General features: G+C 40.6%; 1 protein-coding gene across 1 annotated transcript; it reads left to right on the forward strand.

Annotated features, from left to right (window-relative positions):
* Positions 1-6482: 6482 nt before the first annotated feature.
* On the forward strand, positions 6483-19156 carry LOC135479498 (sn-1 acyl-lipid omega-3 desaturase (ferredoxin)-like). Its single transcript, XM_064759360.1, has 2 exons — positions 6483-6604; positions 17158-19156. The coding sequence occupies exon 2, from the start codon at positions 17160-17162 to the stop codon at positions 18336-18338; it is 1179 nt and encodes a 392-aa protein (XP_064615430.1). The 5' UTR covers positions 6483-6604; positions 17158-17159; the 3' UTR covers positions 18339-19156.
* Positions 19157-19262: the final 106 nt, after the last annotated feature.

Genomic DNA, 19262 nt, shown 5'->3' on the forward strand with positions numbered 1-19262 from the left:
TTCGTATTTATATGAGAACAGGTATAGGTCGGAAAAAAGGGGGCACAATTTGTACCCATCAGAATACCTATACACTGTTGTCATATGATTTCCCCGAGTTGCACACAGATGTTATTAATGAGTAATTCAAGCAACTCAATAAACATGCCAAAACATCCATTGAATGGTAACCCTTGTATGTAGAGGAACTGAGCAAGGCTTTATTGCCTCTGACGTTAATATAGCGCTGACCGATTTTACTTAATACCGTAACAATTATTGATGAAATTCTATCTATTAAATCCCTATGAGGAATAGTAGCATAGAATCCCAAGTAGATATGTTCATAAACGGTATGTGTACTAGAGCGTCTAGTTCTTCAAAGAGACGTTTAGAGTTTTTAAGTACCTACATACAGTCGACCCCTGAATTTTTTTTGCAATTGCACAACAGTTCTTGTTCCAAAATGACAGTACTTCTTGTAGTGCTTTCGTTAAGGGACGACCGACTAACTATAATCACGTCAACTAAGGATCTAAACAAAACTGCATCGGATGGATAGAGCTGTTATATTTAAATGACCTATTTTTAACAGGTATATGTGCATGACATGTCCTAACTTGCGTATTCGGGTGTTTTTCACAAATACATTGCGAGACAAATGAAAAACGCCTCGTCAACTCCGTAAGGTAGTCAAAACGTGTTGTGAGCTGGGATTTTTATGCGTGCAGTTTTGTTACTTTACATAGTGGCAATGTTGTTTTTGGAGCTTATTTGCAGGGTGAGTGTAGCACAGTTGGAAGTTCGACGTATTCTAACACACATGCGCCGCCAGGTTTCCTTATTCTCTCCAGGCCACGTGGGCCACGAAACTCTGAATCATACCATATATAGACGTATAGACAGGTGTTGATTTCATAAAACACTGTTTTCTGCATTTGTATTGGATTTTATGTTTACTTTTTGTTTAATAAGAATATGCCTTTATTTCTTAGTCATCGCAAGTTTTTTTGCAGTTTCATTAATGTTTTAAATGCTATTTATATTAACCCTGTTTCCTTGTTATATTAACAACTACTTACATTGATTTGGTATTTTTCATATCGTATAGTGTATAGAACTGGTTACTGAAATGTGAGATGTTTTTGTTTTGTAAGGCGTTAAAGCTAGTTGAGAGCATTGGTTAAGAGAACATTTAATACTTCATCATGACAAATTACATTAAAGTAACAACAACAGCCATTTCACATGCGTTCCTGTATGACTACAAGAATTTTTTCATTGTTTTCTATTTCTCACTGTCACTTAATTTAAATATGAGGAATAACGCTTTTTGACATTACTTTAAAATTGGCCATCAGATAAGATCTTTGTATTTTTAAAACAACTTAAAAAAACCCACCAAAATTAATATTATTCCTATGTTTTCTGTGTGAAGTGAGATCATTTTTTTGTTTTCAGGAAACCCGGGTCCATCTGCTCCAGCAGCTTATGTGGGAATATGATATGTGTTGCTTATTAAAAAAAACCTGGAGTAGGCCTATAGGCCTACAGAATTCCCGAGAGTCTTTAAAAGACTCTTTAAAGCTTTTTAAAATGAATAAAATGACAGTATCTCAAAATTTCCTCAAAATGGCTTGTCAAAAATTGAGCTCACAACCTCACCCCCGCTACCTAAACAGAACTGTCTTAGTGATTCCTTTTTCATTCCAACCTTATATGCTCATATGTGTTTTTGTTAATCTGACTGTGTACGACTCTGCAGGCCTACCTTATACCTGGGATTAAGGTAGACAGACAATGCAATTTCCATAGAATAGTACTTGGAATTAGAAATTTCAGTGTGTACTCATCTGTATCACATGGACGGTGGATAAATATCTGGCTGCATGGCATACACCTAAGGCTTAGCTTCCACACAGACCTGTATGTATGGCTGCATATGGCATAGACCTAAGGCTTAGCTTCTACATAGACCTGTGTGTATGGCTACAAGTGGCATAGACCTAAGGCTTAGCTTCCACACAGACCTGTATGTATGGCTGAATGGCATAGACCTAAGGCTTAGCTTCTACATAGACCTATATGTATGGCTACATATGGCATAGACCTAAGGCTTAGCTTCTACATAGACGTATGTATGGCTGCATATGGTATAGACCTAAGGCTTAGCTTCTACATAGACGTATGTATGGCTACATATGGTATAGACCTAAGGCTTAGCTTCTACACAGACCTGTATGTATGGCTGCATGGCATAGACCTAAGGCTTAGCTTCCACACAGACCTGTATGTATGGCTGCATGGCATAGACCTAAGGCTTAGCTTCTACATAGACCTATATGTATGGCTACATATGGCATAGACCTAAGGCTTAGCTTCTACATAGACGTATGTGTGGCTGCATATGGTATAGACCTAAGGCTTAGCTTCTACATAGACGTATGTATGGCTACATATGGTATAGACCTAAGGCTTAGCTTCTACACAGACCTGTATGTATGGCTGCACATCGTATAGACCTAAGGCTTAGCTTCTACATAGACCTGTATGTATGGCTGCATATGGCATAGACCTAAGGCTTAGCTTCTACATAGACCTGTATGTATGGCTGCATATGGCATAGACCTAAGGCTTAGCTTCTACACAGATCTGTATGTATGGCTGCATGGCATAGCCCTAAGGCTTACCTTCTACACAAATCTGTATGTATGGCATAGATCTAAGGCTTAGCTTCCACACAGACCTGTATGTATGGCTGCATATGGCATAGACCTAAGGCTTAGCTTCTACAGACCTGTATGTATGGCTACATATGGAATAGACGTAAGGCTTAGCTTCTACACAGACCTATATGTTTGGCTGCATGGCATAGACCTAAGGCTTAGCTTCTACACAGACCTGTATGTATGGCTACATATGGCATAGACCTAAGGCTTAGCTTCTATACAGACCTGTATGTATGGCTACATATGGCATAGACCTAAGGCTTACTTTCCACATAGACCTGTATGTATGGCTACATATGGCATAGACCTAAGGCTTAGCTTCTACACAGACCTATATGTATGGCTACATATGGCATAGACCTAAGGCTTAGCTTCTACACAGACCTGTATGTATGGCTGCATGGCATAGACCTAAGGCTTAGCTTCTACACAGACCTGTATGTATGGCTACATATGGCATAGACCTAAGGCCTAACTTCTACACAGACCTGTATGTATAGCTACATATGGCATAGACCTAAGGCTTAGCTTCTACACAGACCTGTATGTATGGCTACATATGGCATAGACCTAAGGCTTACCTTCCACACAGACCTGTATGTATGGCTACATATGGCATAGACCTAAGGCTTAGCTTCTACACAGACCTGTATGTATAGCTACATATGGCATAGACCTAAGGCTTACCTTCCACACAGACCTGTATGTATGGCTGCGTGTGGCATAGACCTAAGGCTTAGCTTCTATATACACCTGTATGTATGGCTGCATATGGCATAGATCTAAGGCTTAGCTTCTACACAGACCTGTATGTATGGCTACATATGGCATAGACCTAAGGCTTACCTTCCACACAGACCTGTATGTATGTATGGCTGCATGGGATAGACCTAAGGCTTAGCTTCTACACAGACCTGTATGTATGGCTGCATGGCATAGACCTAAGGCTTAGCTTCTACACAGACCTGTATGTATGGCTACATATGACATAGACCTAAGGCTTACCTTCCACACAGACCTGTATGTATGGCTGCATGGCATAGACCTAAGGCTTACCTTCTACACAGACCTGTATGTTTGGCTACATATGGCATAGACCTAAGGTTTATCTTCTACATAGACCTGTATGTATGGCTACATATGGCATAGACCTAAGGCTTACTTTCCACATAGACCTGTATGTATGGCTGCATGACATAGACCTAAGGCTTAGCTTCTACACAGACCTGTTTGTATGGCTGTATGGCATAGAGCTAAGGCTTTGTTGCATGCATGCACACACACACACACACACACACACACACACACATGCACGCACGCACACACACTCTTACCACGGCGGCCAGCATTATGGTGGGAGGAAATCGGGGAAGACCCCGGGGGAAACCCACGACCACACACGTGTGTGTGAGGTTGCTGGATTACCAGCCCACGTACGGCCGGAGAGGAAGCCAGCATGTGTTGGACTTGAACTCACAGCGACCGCATTGGTGAAAGGCTTCTGTGTCATTACGCTGCGCTAGCGCGCTAACCAACTGAGCCACGGAGGTTCCCTAATTGACATGATGAAGGGAGAGCTTAAATTATAATGGCGCAGAGGTAATGTCACCCAGGTGCCAACAAATCCATTCTTATTAGTTATATCTCGGCTGCAAATGGTATGATTTTTTCGCAGCTTCATGAATCCGCAATGCGCACTATAATTAAGGTTTTGCTTCTACATAGATCTGTATGTTTGGTTGTATGGTATAGACCTTAGACTTAGCTTCTACATAGATCTGTATGTGTGGCTGCATGGTATAGACCTTAGGCTTAGCTTCTACACAGCCCTGTATGTTTGGTTGTATGGTATAGACCTAAGGCTTAGCTTCTACAAAGACCTGTATGTTTGGCTGCATGGTAAAGACCTAAGGCTTAGCTTCTACATAGAAATGTATGTATGGCTGAATGGCATAGATCTAAGGCTTACTGGTACATAGACTTGTAGGCCTATGTACTCGGCCGAGGATAGATAAAGCCTGTGTTTGTGCTGATCAAGCCAGACGGCAATATTCGCCCATGTGCAAGGTGCTCGCTATAATCATTTCGAATCGCGCTACGATACTTGTCCATCGCTACATGGTCGCGTTCTAAAAATAGCTTATTGACACTCAGTTAGCTTGATCTGTTCCCCCTCAACCTTCTCGCCCGCATCCAAAAATGGCCCCAGCTTAGCCCGTCACTGAGGGGTTCAATAAAGCGGGTGGAATTGACAACGTTCCCAGTCATCGACCGAACACTGAATCGAAGCACACTGTATTTCTTTCATCAGTTTCTGTAGCTTCATCTCTACGAGCCGGCAGACCTAGCTAATCGACAAACGATAATTCCGCGATTTCTGAAAAACCACAGTTCTGCGTGGCATCTTATCACAGATAACAGGTAGATTACAGATTTACCTGTGTCTGTAATGTACACGCCTGTATGGAGGATTAAATGTTTGGGGACAAACTTAATCGTTTGTCGTCGGTACAACAGATCTATTCTGCACCAAAAATAAGTAGGCTACCGGTATATGCATGGTTCATGGGTTCGAATCAGCAAGTTACGGATCTGTCTTGTTAAGAAGCACTATTATAGTACCACCTGAGTGAATATATCATCCATGCAGGGACTGTTACGTGTTGGAATCGGACTAAAACTGGTTCGTTCAGAATTTTACGTAATAATGATATTTGTTTAGTACCTGGATGACAAATACCAATGTGCATTTTTCTCCGTGGAAGCAAATCTCTGATGTAGAATAAATAAAACATTTAAAAAAACCCTACTTGATAAACAACGTATCTTAAAAGAAAAGATCTCTAAAAATCGAGGTAGGAGTCACTAAATAGACAACTTAAAACTATACTTAAATATACTTTCATTTATTTTTTTATAGGCGTTCAAACATTTATATTCTGAGAAGGGCTTTATGGACCATACTATCAGAGCTGAGGAACTCATAGGGAGTTTTTTCAACTCTAATCAAGACACTGAATGTTGGAATAACTCTTTTACCCACGAGTTGGGTAGGCGATAGGTAGGGGATGTGTTCTAATAGATTTTATAGGCTAAATTTTTTCGAATGTTTAATCAGTCGTGATGCTTTTGCATATGCATCTACGCACGCATCACAATTAAGCAAGATGGCCGGAGAGATATGTGTAGGTCCCTATATTTTAAAAGGATTAATTAATTTGTTGCAAGCATTCATACACACACACACGTACATACACACGCGCGCGCACACACTCTTACGACGGCCGCCAGCATTATGGTGGGAAGGAAACCGGGAAGACCCACGACCATCCGCAGGTTGCTGGATTACCAGCCCACGTACGGCCGGAGAGGAAGCCATCATGAGTTGGACTTGAACTCACAGCGACCGCATTGGTGAGAGGCTCCTGTGTCATTACGCTGCGCTAGCGCGCTCACCAACTGAGCCACGGAGGCCCCCTAATTGACATGATTAAGGGAGAGCTTAAATTATAATGGCGCAGAGGTAATGTCATCCAGGTGCCAACAAATCCATTCTACAAGTTTGCCTCGCATACATTTCGCTTATTAATTATATCTCGGCTGCAAATGGTATGAATTTTTCACATCTTCATGAATCCGCAATGCGCACTATAATTAGCGGTGGAACAAATCCGCCAAAGGCAACTTGGCAGCCAGGGACGGAAATAATTTATGGATTAGTTTAGACTGGACAGTCGCGTGCTGTCTTCTGCAGAGAAGCATCCTTACGGAAGAGGACGACAAGACAGGAACACGGTGATCGTGCTGTCAGTTTGTGGTACTTTGCGCGGAATTCTCCCAGCGCATTTCTCCCAGAAACAGCTCTGAAAGACAGCGCAAGAATACCTCACGGAAAGGTGCGTATGAGAAGGGTTTTGAATCGTGGGGAGTTTCGAAGTGGTGTTGTGCCAAACCACGGTGCTTTGTGGCTGTCAAAAGCAGTAAATGGTCTCCAGAAATAATAATGGTGGAACGATTTTCTCTATCATTCTTTGTGCCGCGGCACAAAATTTCCCATCAATCGATACTCAGGCAAATTTGGCAAAGATCATCAAAATTGACGTGGAATGTAATGTTTGCTCTACGCAGCAATCATTGTTTATAAAGCATGTATCTTAATGAGAACTGTAAAACCGCACATGGTGTAGGACTTCAGTGGATGTAGGCAGTGTACGTGTAAATTTCCCCAACATTGATTTACATATATATGTTTTCACGTAGTGAAGTTAGAAGATTCATTGATATTACCGCGGTTCTGATTTTTTTTTACTTTATGTGTTATTGGCATTGTGAGCAGCATACCCAAATGATTTTTAAAATGAATAGAAACCACAACAAACTATATGTTTGGAAAACCCAACATATGTGTATTTGAAATACACATTCTTCATAATTCAGCAAGGAGACTAATTTGTGCACGACCAACTGGAATGTATGCACCTCATTAAAAACGTAATTTTCAGAAAATAGCCAAAAATTACCTCTCTTTTTGAGGCTCTAACCAAGTCCAAAAATAATTCATTGGTGTTTCTCTACGAAATATATAGACATTATTTTATAATACTAATATAATAATTATATCATTTAAGAATTAATGGCCAATTTCGGCGGTATAAGTTGCAAAATTAAATGTAAAAAATGCAAAAGTTCAGCTATTTGGGTACCTCATTTTGATTTTCCAGAAACCGGTTCCACAAAAATATTTCTGCTTTGATTAATATGTAACAAAGAAAAAGTGTTTGGAAGTTTTCATTTGTAACTCAGAATTACGTCAGATATTCTTTGCTGAAGTCCACCCTGTAAATATTTGCCCTAGAAGAAATTAATGTTTGTGTCATATTTATCAATTATTTTACCTAAATATTAACAATTTTTTATTTTCTACTGTCGCATTACATTGCCCAAGCAAGTGCTGTAATCTCTTCACAAATAATCAGCTGTGAACTATTTCTTGAATTGCTTCTTGAGGCATATAAATTCCATCTTTTCCATTCAAAGTTATTTTGTTGGTTTAATCACAGGCATTTACTTATATCCCATAAGTTTGTTTTGAAATAAGCTGATGGTATGATCTGCTCATACACAGTTAGTATGGCCTTTGTTAATTTAGAACCAGAGTACTTTAGAAACTAAGCACTATAGGGGCACTGAGCAATGCTCTGTGTGCTTCAGCGTAAACAAATGTCAGCACACGTGCACTAGGCATTTTCTTACTTCCTACTGTCAAACCCCAACTATCAGAAACTATCCTTGTTTAAAATCCGTGAAAAGTGGGTCATTATTGGCCAGTAAGTTTGTTTTTTGTTTTAAACTATTGTCAGCTGTGTAATACACATAAAATCAACATTTGTATTTATCGGAAGTCTTTACTGCTGTCTGGTGGCTATAACGTGATGACTGGACTACCTTAAAGACACATGTTGACGAGCACACCAATTTGAGTCGAGCCTTTATTACTCAATGCTTCCGTAAAGCAACATGTCCGATGTCGTAATTGACATGCAGTGTATCATTACATGTTACAGTGGCTTCGTCTTCACTGTTTCCAGCCGAAAAAATGACTTGAACACAACCCCTAACACCTTGTTCTTCGAGCCCCCCTACATGTATATATCGGGTGCTATTGGGGTGTAATAATACAGAAAAACGCAGTGCAAGCAGGGGTCCTATCTTGGGGTCAACTTATAGGCTGCCATTTACTTGAATTTTATTCAGGTGTTTTTGAGACCTTGAAAAAATTCAAATTTAAAATTATGGTTGAAATGGACTGATAAATGAATTACCCAAATAGCATCCATTGATCTCTACATAAAGGTTTGTACTTAAATGAATGATCCTTGAATGTGGAGGAAAATCAGGTACATTAGATCCTTGAGTCCTTGATAAACATTGTCTGTATTATGGATGGGAACTCTGATTCTTGTTGACTGCACCCTACCCTAGTCTGAAGTGTTTAATTGTGATTTTGATAGATTTATTTGTCTTATCTGATTGTTATTAAACTGCACAGTGAAGAATTTTTCACTTGGGCCTTCATAATGACGGTCAGCTTATGTTTAACTCTCATAAGAGCTCATAAGTATACTGAAGTGAATGGTAACCTGGAATTTCCTTTAAATGTTAACGGTAGTGTTTTTTGTTTGGTCGGTTTCTTTAGGCCTGCACTTACACTGTGTAATAAGTTTTGTGAAGAGGAGGTAAAGCCATACATGTATGTGCATGTTGCTGGAGTAAGGTGGAAATATCACAGATGTCAGTAATTTGTCAAGTTGTCAGTCGCTGATTGGGGGCTTATGTAATCATTTCTTGTGTGTAATTAGGCTTAACTGATAACAAAGGAATCCCCACCACTACCACCACCCCCTGCTTCTCTCCACCCCAACCCCCACCCCTAAAAGCACAAAAAAGTCTCCTCCAAGCCCTCAATTTCTTTTCATACCTAACCATGATTCCAGCTGAATAATCAATGCTGTATCAATAGGTGTGCTTGTTACCATGGCAATGGCATGAACTGATGAATTTATATTAGAATTTTCATATGATGAATAACAAAGAGCTGTGAATAAGTGTAATGGTAGTACTGAGAACTACAGAGCATGATGCATGCAGCAGGGATGGCACTGGATCCATATGCATGGTAAGGGTGTGTTATGTGATCTCTGCTTTAATATTAAGGTATAACATGCACCTTGATCAGTGATTGCTTCAGAGTATGGTTTTGAAAGATGATAATTTCTGACATGTATACTTTTGTGTATACTCTGTGCAGGTATGTGTATAGATTCATACAATGCACCAGATGTGAGGAGCACCCACATCTTAATCTACCAGGAATCATGCCATAATGGTTATAATTAAACTTCATTGCTCATTTGTCATTGAGCTCTCTTGTGTTGATACCTGAGGGACCTCTGGCAGCTGTTCGAGATTTTAATCGGAAGCCATTGTCACAGAAAAGTTCGGAAATAACTAAGAAATCCATGTACATTGTACAGAAGTAGACCAATGTATAGAGCACTGGCTGTCCTGGTATTATGTGTAACTCTATAAAGATTCTTTTGATTTAAACATAATGTTAATAATAGTGTTCTTCTTTGAGTCTGTGGGTTGGTGGTGTGTGTCACTGTAGGGTGGGGTGTTGGTGGTGGGGTTGGGGAGGGGGGAGGATTGTTAGCGGCACAGAGACAGCTAAGATCCAGCTCCCAATATATAGCAGAGCCAAGATACATGCATAAAGCGAGTCGATTTTATTTTTTTGTCTTTGCTTCATGATACATATGTCGTTTTCATACATATCAAGTTTTGATATGTATGTCATTGTTATCACACAAAGTGTAGCACATTCTGATCAAGTTTTGATCTGATCATATATGTAGCCCAGACACATTCTCATAAATTTAGGCCAGCATATGATATGATATGTATTTACTTATTTGATCAGTGTTTTATGCCATATTCAAAAATATTTCACTTCTGTGGTGGGATCAACATTATGGAGGGAGGTACGACCATCTGCAGTTTGCTGGCGTACCTTCCTTCATACCAGAAAGGAAGCCAGCGTGAGGTGGACTTGAACTCACAGTGACTGCATTGGTGAGAGTTTATGAATTGTGCCATTGAGAAAAGCATTTTTTGTCAATAATGCGAGGATTGTATTTTTCCAATATTGCCTGTAGCCACCATTTTGATAGGTGGGAAAAGCACTGAGTTAAATCCATGTATTATTATATAGGTATACACCAGAAAGAAAAATGTCATTTGGGATATAATCGCCAGCGGCAGGGAAATGCATATATAGTACTAAATCCACACCATAGTACATCACTATGAAGATTTCCCTAGGGGGCTGCCACACATGACATTCCATTTCCTGGCAGTGCATGGCTCATGATAGCCAACATCCACTGTGAGCCTTACTCCAAGTACTTCCCCAAGACCTGGATGGTCAGCAGAACTAAAACTTTGTGCTAGTCGCAAGTACATGTAGGAGACAAGGTGAACAAATATTTCAGCAGAATACCATGGAAATGGCATGGGTGTATTCAACCAAAGAAACTACTGTTAAGTGGAGTGGTCAAAAAGACCTGTGGATCGATTGCTCAGGCTATACATTATAGAATACTTTGGACATAGTCCACTTTATGTACATATATTTATTAACATTGTACTAGAATTTTCAATAATTGTGGAGTATTCCAATATAAATACACTGTACATGCATGACATGCTGCTTCCATGGGGTACATGTAAATCTAATCAGTTATAAACTTGCTGCGAAGCGTTACATTGTAGCTAGATGGCTTGGAACTATATACATATCTACATACATGTTACACTGTAGCTAGATGGCCGGGAACAGTATACAGATCTACATACATGTTACACTGTAGCTAGATGGCGGGGAACAGTATACAGATGTACATACATGTTGCACTGTAGCTAGATGGCTTGGAACGATATACATATCTACATACATGTTACACTGTAGCTAGATGGCCGGGAACAGTATACAGATGTACATACATGTTACACTGTAGCTAGATGGCCGGGAACCGTATACAGATGTACATACATGTTACACTGTAGCTAGATGGCGGGGAACAGTATACAGATGTACATGCATGTTACACTGTAGCTGGATGGCAGGGAACAGTATACAGATCTACAGACATGTTACACTGTAGCTAGATGGCCGGGAACAGTATACAGATCTACATGCATGTTACACTGTAGCTAGATGGTGGGGAACAGTATACAGATGTACATACATGTTACACTGTAGCTAGATGGCCGGGAACAGTATACAGATGTACATACATGTTACACTGTAGCTAGATGGCGGGGAACAGTATACAGATGTACATGCATGTTACACTGTAGCTAGATGGCGGGGAACAATATACAGATGTACATACATGTTACACTGTAGCTAGATGGCCGGGAACAGTATACAGATCTACATACATGTTACACTGTAGCTAGATGGCCGGGAACAGTATACAGATCTATATACATGTTACACTGTAGCTAGATGGCAGGGAGCAGTATACAGATGTACATGCATGTTACACTGTAGCTAGATGGCGGGGAACAGTATACAGATCTACATACATGTTACACTGTAGCTAGATGGCAGGGAGCAGTATACAGATGTACATGCATGTTACACTGTAGCTAGATGGCGGGGAACAGTATACAGATCTACATACATGTTACACTGTAGCTAGATGGCCGGGAACAGTATACAGATGTACATACATGTTACACTGTAGCTAGATGGCCGGGAACAGTATACAGATGTACATACATGTTACACTGTAGCTAGATGGCCGGGAACAGTATACAGATGTACATACATGTTACACTGTAGCTAGATGGCCGGGAACAGTATACAGATGTACATACATGTTACACTGTAGCTAGATGGCGGGGAACAATATACAGATGTACATACATGTTACACTGTAGCTAGATGGCCGGGAACAGTATACAGATCTACATACATGTTACACTGTAGCTAGATGGCCGGGAACAGTATACAGATCTATATACATGTTACACTGTAGCTAGATGGCAGGGAGCAGTATACAGATGTACATGCATGTTACACTGTAGCTAGATGGCGGGGAACAGTATACAGATCTACATACATGTTACACTGTAGCTAGATGGCAGGGAGCAGTATACAGATGTACATGCATGTTACACTGTAGCTAGATGGCGGGGAACAGTATACAGATCTACATACATGTTACACTGTAGCTAGATGGCCGGGAACAGTATACAGATGTACATACATGTTACACTGTAGCTAGATGGCCGGGAACAGTATACAGATGTACATACATGTTACACTGTAGCTAGATGGCCGGGAACAGTATACAGATGTACATACATGTTACACTGTAGCTAGATGGCCGGGAACAGTATACAGATGTACATACATGTTACACTGTAGCTACATGGCGGGGAACAATATACAGATGTACATACATGTTACACTGTAGCTAGATGGCTGGGAACAGTATACAGATCTACATACATGTTACACTGTAGCTAGATGGCCGGGAACAGTATACAGATGTACATACATGTTACACTGTAGATAGATGGCGGGGAACAGTATACAGATGTACATGCATGTTACACTGTAGCTACATGGCGGGGAACAATATACAGATGTACATACATGTTACACTGTAGCTAGATGGCTGGGAACAGTATACATATCTACATACATGTTACACTGTAGCTAGATGGCCGGGAACAGTATACAGATGTACATACATGTTACACTGTAGCTAGATGGCGGGGAACATTATACAGATGTACATGCATGTTACACTGTAGCTAGATGGCGGGGAACAGTATACAGATCTACATACATGTTACACTGTAGCTAGATGGCAGGGAGCAGTATACAGATGTACATACATGTTACACTGTAGCTAGATGGCGGGGAACAGTATACAGATGTACATGCATGTTACACTGTAGCTACATGGCGGGGAACAATATACAGATGTACATACATGTTACACTGTAGCTAGATGGCAGGGAACAGTATAGAAATGTCCATACATGTTACACTGGAGCTAGATGGCGGGGAACAGTATACAGATGTACATGCATGTTACAGTGTAGCTAGATGGCGGGGAACAGTATACAGATGTATATACATGTTACACTGTAGCTAGATGGCAGGGAACAGTATACAGATGTACATACATGTTACACTGTAGCTAGATGGCGGGGAACAGTATACAGATGTACATACATGTTACACTGTAGCTAGATGGCCGGGAACAGTATACAGATGTATATACATGTTACACTGTAGCTAGATGGCCGGGAACAGTATACAGATGTACATACATGTTACACTGTAGCTAGATGGCCGGGAACAGTATACAGATGTACATGCATGTTACACTGGAGCTAGATGGCGGGGAACAGTATACAGATGTACATGCATGTTACACTGTAGCTAGATGGCAGGGAGCAGTATACAGATGTACATACATGTTACACTGTAGCTAGATGGCCGGGAACAGTATACAGATGTACATACATGTTACACTGTAGCTAGATGGCTTGGAACGATATACATATCTACATACATGTTACACTGTAGCTAGATGGCGGGGAACAGTATACAGATGTATATACATGTTACACTGTAGCTAGATGGCAGGGAACAGTATACATATCTACATACATGTTACACTGTAGCTAGATGGCCGGGAACAGTATACAGATGTACATACATGTTACAGTGTAGCTAGATGGCCGGGAACAGTATACAGATCTACATACACGTTACACTGTAGCTAGATGGCTTGGAACGATATACATATCTACATACATGTTACACTGTAGCTAGATGGCCGGGAACAGTATACAGATGTACATACATGTTACACTGTAGCTAGATGGCTTGGAACGATATACATATCTACATACATGTTACACTGTAGCTAGATGGCGGGGAACAGTATACAGATCTACATACATGTTACATTGTAGCTAGATGGCCAGGAACAGTATACAGATGTACATACATGTTACACTGTAGCTAGATGGCGGGGAACAGTATACAGATGTACATACATGTTACACTGTAGCTAGATGGCGGGGAACAGTATACAGATTTACATACATGTTACACTTTAGCTAGATGGCGGGGAACAGTATACAGATGTACATACATGTTACACTGTAGCTAGATGGCGGGGAACAGTATACAGATGTACATGCATGTTACACTGTAGCTAGATGGCCGGGAACAGTATACAGATCTACATACATGTTACACTGTAGCTAGATGGCCGGGAACAGTATACAGATCTACATACATGTTACACTGTAGCTAGATGGCCGGGAACAGTATACAGATCTACATACATGTTACACTGTAGCTAGATGGCTTGGAACGATATACATATCTACATACATGTTACACTGTAGCTAGATGGCGGGGAACAGTATACAGATGTACATGCATGTTACACTGTAGCTAGATGGCCGGGAACAGTATACAGATCTACATACATGTTACACTGTAGCTAGATGGCCGGGAACAGTATACAGATCTACATACATGTTACACTGTAGCTAGATGGCAGGGAGCAGTATACAGATGTACATGCATGTTACACTGTAGCTAGATGGTGGGGAACAGTATACAGATCTACATACATGTTACACTGTAGCTAGATGGCCGGGAACAGTATACAGATCTACATACATGTTACACTGTAGCTAGATGGCTTGGGACGATATACAGATCTACATACATGTTACACTGTAGCTAGATGGTGGGGAACAGTATACAGATGTACATACATGTTACACTGTATCTAGATGGCGGGGATCAGTATACAGATCTACATACATGTTACACTGTAGCTAGATGGCAGGGAGCAGTATACAGATGTACATGCATGTTACACTGTAGCTAGATGGCAGGGAGCAGTATACAGATGTACATACATGTTACACTGTAGCTAGATGGCCGGGAACAGTATACAGATCTACATACATGTTACACTGTAGCTAGATGGCAGGGAGCAGTATACAGATATACATGCATGTTACACTGTAGCTACATGGCGGGGAACAGTATACAGATCTACATACATGTTACACTGTAGCTAGATGGCCGGGAACAGTATACAGATCTACATACATGTTTCACTGTAGCTAGATGGCAGGGAGCAGTATACAGATGTACATGCATGTGACACTGTAGCTAGATGGTGGGGAACAGTATACAGATCTACATACATGTTACACTGTAGCTGGATGGCCGGGAACAGTATACAGATCTACATACATGTTACACTGTAGCTAGATGGCTTGGGACGATATACAGATCTACATACATGTTACACTGGAGCTAGATGGTGGGGAACAGTATACAGATGTACATTCATGTTACACTGTAGCTAGATGGCGGGGAACAGTATACAGATGTACATGCATGTTACACTGTAGCTAGATGGCGGGGAACAGTATACAGATCTACATGCATGTTAGACTGGGGCTAGATGGCGGGGAACAGCATACAGATCTACATGCATGTTACACTGGAGCTAGATGGCCGGGAACAGTATACAGATGTAGATGCATGTTACACTGTAGCTAGATGGCGGGGAACAGTATACAGATCTACATGCATGTTACAGTGTAGCTAGATGATGTACATGCATGTTACAGTGTAGCTAGATGATGTACATGCATGTTACAGTGTAGCTAGATGATGTACATGCATGTTACAGTGTAGCTAGATGATGTACATGCATGTTACAGTGTAGATAGATGATGTACATGCATGTTACAGTGTAGCTAGATGATGTACATGCATGTTACAGTGTAGCTAGATGATCTACATGCATGTTACACTGTAGCTAGATGATGTACATGCATGTTACACTGTAGCTAGTTGATCTACATGCAAGTTACAGTGTAGCTATATGATGTACATGCATGTTACAGTGTAGCTAGATGATGTACATGCATGTTACAGTGTAGCTAGATGATCTACATGCATATTACACTATAGCTAGATGATGTAAATGCATGTTACACTGTAGCTAGATGATGTACATGCATGTTACACATTTGTCTGCATTAAAGAAATACGAATGTATTGAATACCACACCTTTCCATCTTTTGCATTCCGGCTCCTCATGTACAGAGCGATTTAAAACCAAAAGTGCGAGTTTTGATGAAGTCATGCCCATTTGACCCTTTTGCTTTTCGCATTGTCATTCATATGTACTATATGAATAAAAAGTCGAAAGAACAAAACGACGAAAAGAAGTAAAAAAGTGTGAGATGAAAAAACAAGGCGTGGTGGCGCGGCAAAACCTTGTTGTTTTTCTTTGCACTTTCATAATTTTCGTTCTTCGCAGTTTTGTTGCGATCATTCATGCTTTTGCCACATCCTATAGTTGTTTCATCCTTTCTCTTTTTTTTTCTGAATAAATAATCAGTGGAAAGAACGAAAGCACACATGGTTGCTATTGGCTTTCATAGTTGAAGGTTTTAATGTTGGACTTTCTCAAGTACTGTATCTGGGCTGTTGTGGCAAATATCCGTTGACAGCATTTATTTGGCTCTTTGGGTGGTCTCCCATGATCACATTGCCTTTAACCAATCTGCCATACACACTGTGTCCTCTGTGGTGAAAATAAGTCTGCTGTATCTGACTGTATCTGTATTTGCTGTAAGTTACATGTAGTGCAACAGTTGCTTGTCAAGTGCAAGTAGGTTCCCTTCGCTAATAAAAGTGACGGCCATTGTATAAGCGATAAATACCACTACTACATTAATATGAATGTAGTTGTTCTGTTAATTGGTAGATGTCAAGTCTGTTTGAACTCTCTCTCTCTTTATTTTTCCAAGGTATGCTTTGTACAGATCAGCGTAAATGGAGTGCTGGGCTCTGGTTTCTGTTGAAATCCTGTCTTGTCACCTTGCTGCGCGATGATTGGCCAAAAACAGACCAATCAGAGAATAACATCTCCAGTTCTTTGGGTCCTGTGGTGAAAAAAAAGCAGAGAATTTCAACACTGCCAGATGAGCTTCCTTCATTGGTTGAAATTAGACGCTCACTGCCCAAACACTGTTTTGAACCGTCAGTTGCCAGATCCTTGTACTATGTTGTCCTGAATGTCTTTGGCGTGGGGCTGCTCTACGGTGGTTTGATTTACTTGGAAAGGCTGATGCCGAGCTACATCGTTTATGCCATAACCCCACTCTACTGGTTCTTCCAGGGAACTTTGTTGGCTGGAATCTTTGTCCTGGGCCATGACTGTGGACACGGCTCGTTTTCGAAGTACACATTGCTTAATGACATTGCGGGTAATATCCTTCATGCATTTCTCATGGTACCATACTACTGCTGGAAACTGTCTCATAAAAATCACCATAAGAACACGGGAAACATCGACAAGGACGAAGTGTTCTACCCAGTTCGTAAGAAGAATGATTCCGGCGGCAGAATGCTGCCAGGATTCGGTCTTGGGTTCGGTTGGTACGCTTACATCATCCGTGGTTACAGCCCTCGTCAGGTTTGCCATCTCAACATATTCCACAAGATGTATGCTAATCATTCCCTGGACTGTGCCATATCTATTGCTCTGGTTACTGTATGGGGCATGGCTCTCGCTTTTTACGCTCAGACAATGGGCTTGTGGGCATTGGTCAGCCATTATGTCATACCCGCGCTTATGTTTGGAACTTGGGTTGTCATCTTCACCTTCCTGCACCACACAGAGGAGGATGTGCCGTGGTACTCCGATACCAAGTGGGACTTTGTTCGCGGGCAGTTATCTTCGGTGGACCGGGACTACGGCTGGGCACATTATTTCATCCACACTATAGGCACGCACCAAATCCACCACCTGTTCTCGAAAATCCCGCACTACCACCTGGATGAAGCCACCGCCCACTTCCGCAAGGCCTTCCCCCACCTGGTGCGCTATGATGACTCACCCATCCTCCCATCTTTCATCAGGATGTTTAAGAAGTACCTGAGACAGTCTGTTATTTCAGATGAGGCTGATATTCACATTTATCAATAATGCAAGGCTGTGTTAGTGTCACCTATATATTTACATTTACCTATAAGTACACAGAGTATTAGGAGCTATCGCTGTCCCAAGCTCTCTCGCTCTTTCTTTGAAAAACCTTTTTGTTTTGGTTAAAGCTTGTATGCACGGTCCCCATCCGTGAATGTAAAACATTCAGGGACAGTAATGTAAATTTTCAGGTGTTATTAATTGAAGACACACTGTAGGGCAGTGATTTTTATTGTCCCATGTTATCACAGTATTTCTACAAAATGGAGCACAGCATGAAGGTTTTCAAGTTCATATCAACTACTTGTATATGCACATCCCTACAGGGTGGAATTAATTGTTAACCTGTGTGAATCAGCTATAAAGGCACTCAGGTTATGGCAGTATTATGTGTATGGCATATATACATGTAGTAAAGGTAGCACAGTAGTGCACACCTTTGAAGGCAGTATAATGAATTCCTGATCAAAACACAAAGTTTATGCAGGTTTTTTCATCGTTAATAACTTATGCAGCATTTTTTTTTCGCCGATTTTTTTTCATTTATGTTCTTCTATAAAACATCCTCTTTTGATAACCTTTTTAATGTGTGAGACACATCTGTTGAACTTAATTTAATTTGTCACTATTAAATTAATGTTGCACATACGGATATATATGTATTTATCTGAGATGCACCAATGTCATTATCTATAATATTTAGTATCTGTTCATTGTACAGTACTTTACATGTAAATTCAAGCATAGTGTGTTGTGATATTATGAAGGTAAATATTACTATACATGTACATGCAGTTATACAGCGAAAACAGGGCCAAAAATAGGGGTAAATGTAAGCGTATATGTATATACGATCTAATACATATGTGTACATTGTATGTTTTGTAACGACCTGAGGCCAGGTATGCAGAATACCTGCATATAATG

The sequence above is a fragment of the Liolophura sinensis genome, chromosome 12 (genome assembly GCF_032854445.1).
Source record: "Liolophura sinensis isolate JHLJ2023 chromosome 12, CUHK_Ljap_v2, whole genome shotgun sequence".
Classification (NCBI taxonomy): domain Eukaryota; kingdom Metazoa; phylum Mollusca; class Polyplacophora; order Chitonida; family Chitonidae; genus Liolophura; species Liolophura sinensis.

Coding starts and splice junctions, on each gene's coding strand:
- LOC135479498 (XM_064759360.1), top strand. CDS start 17,160: ATGCTTTGTACAGATCAGCGTAAATGGAGTGCTGGGCTCTGGTTTCTG.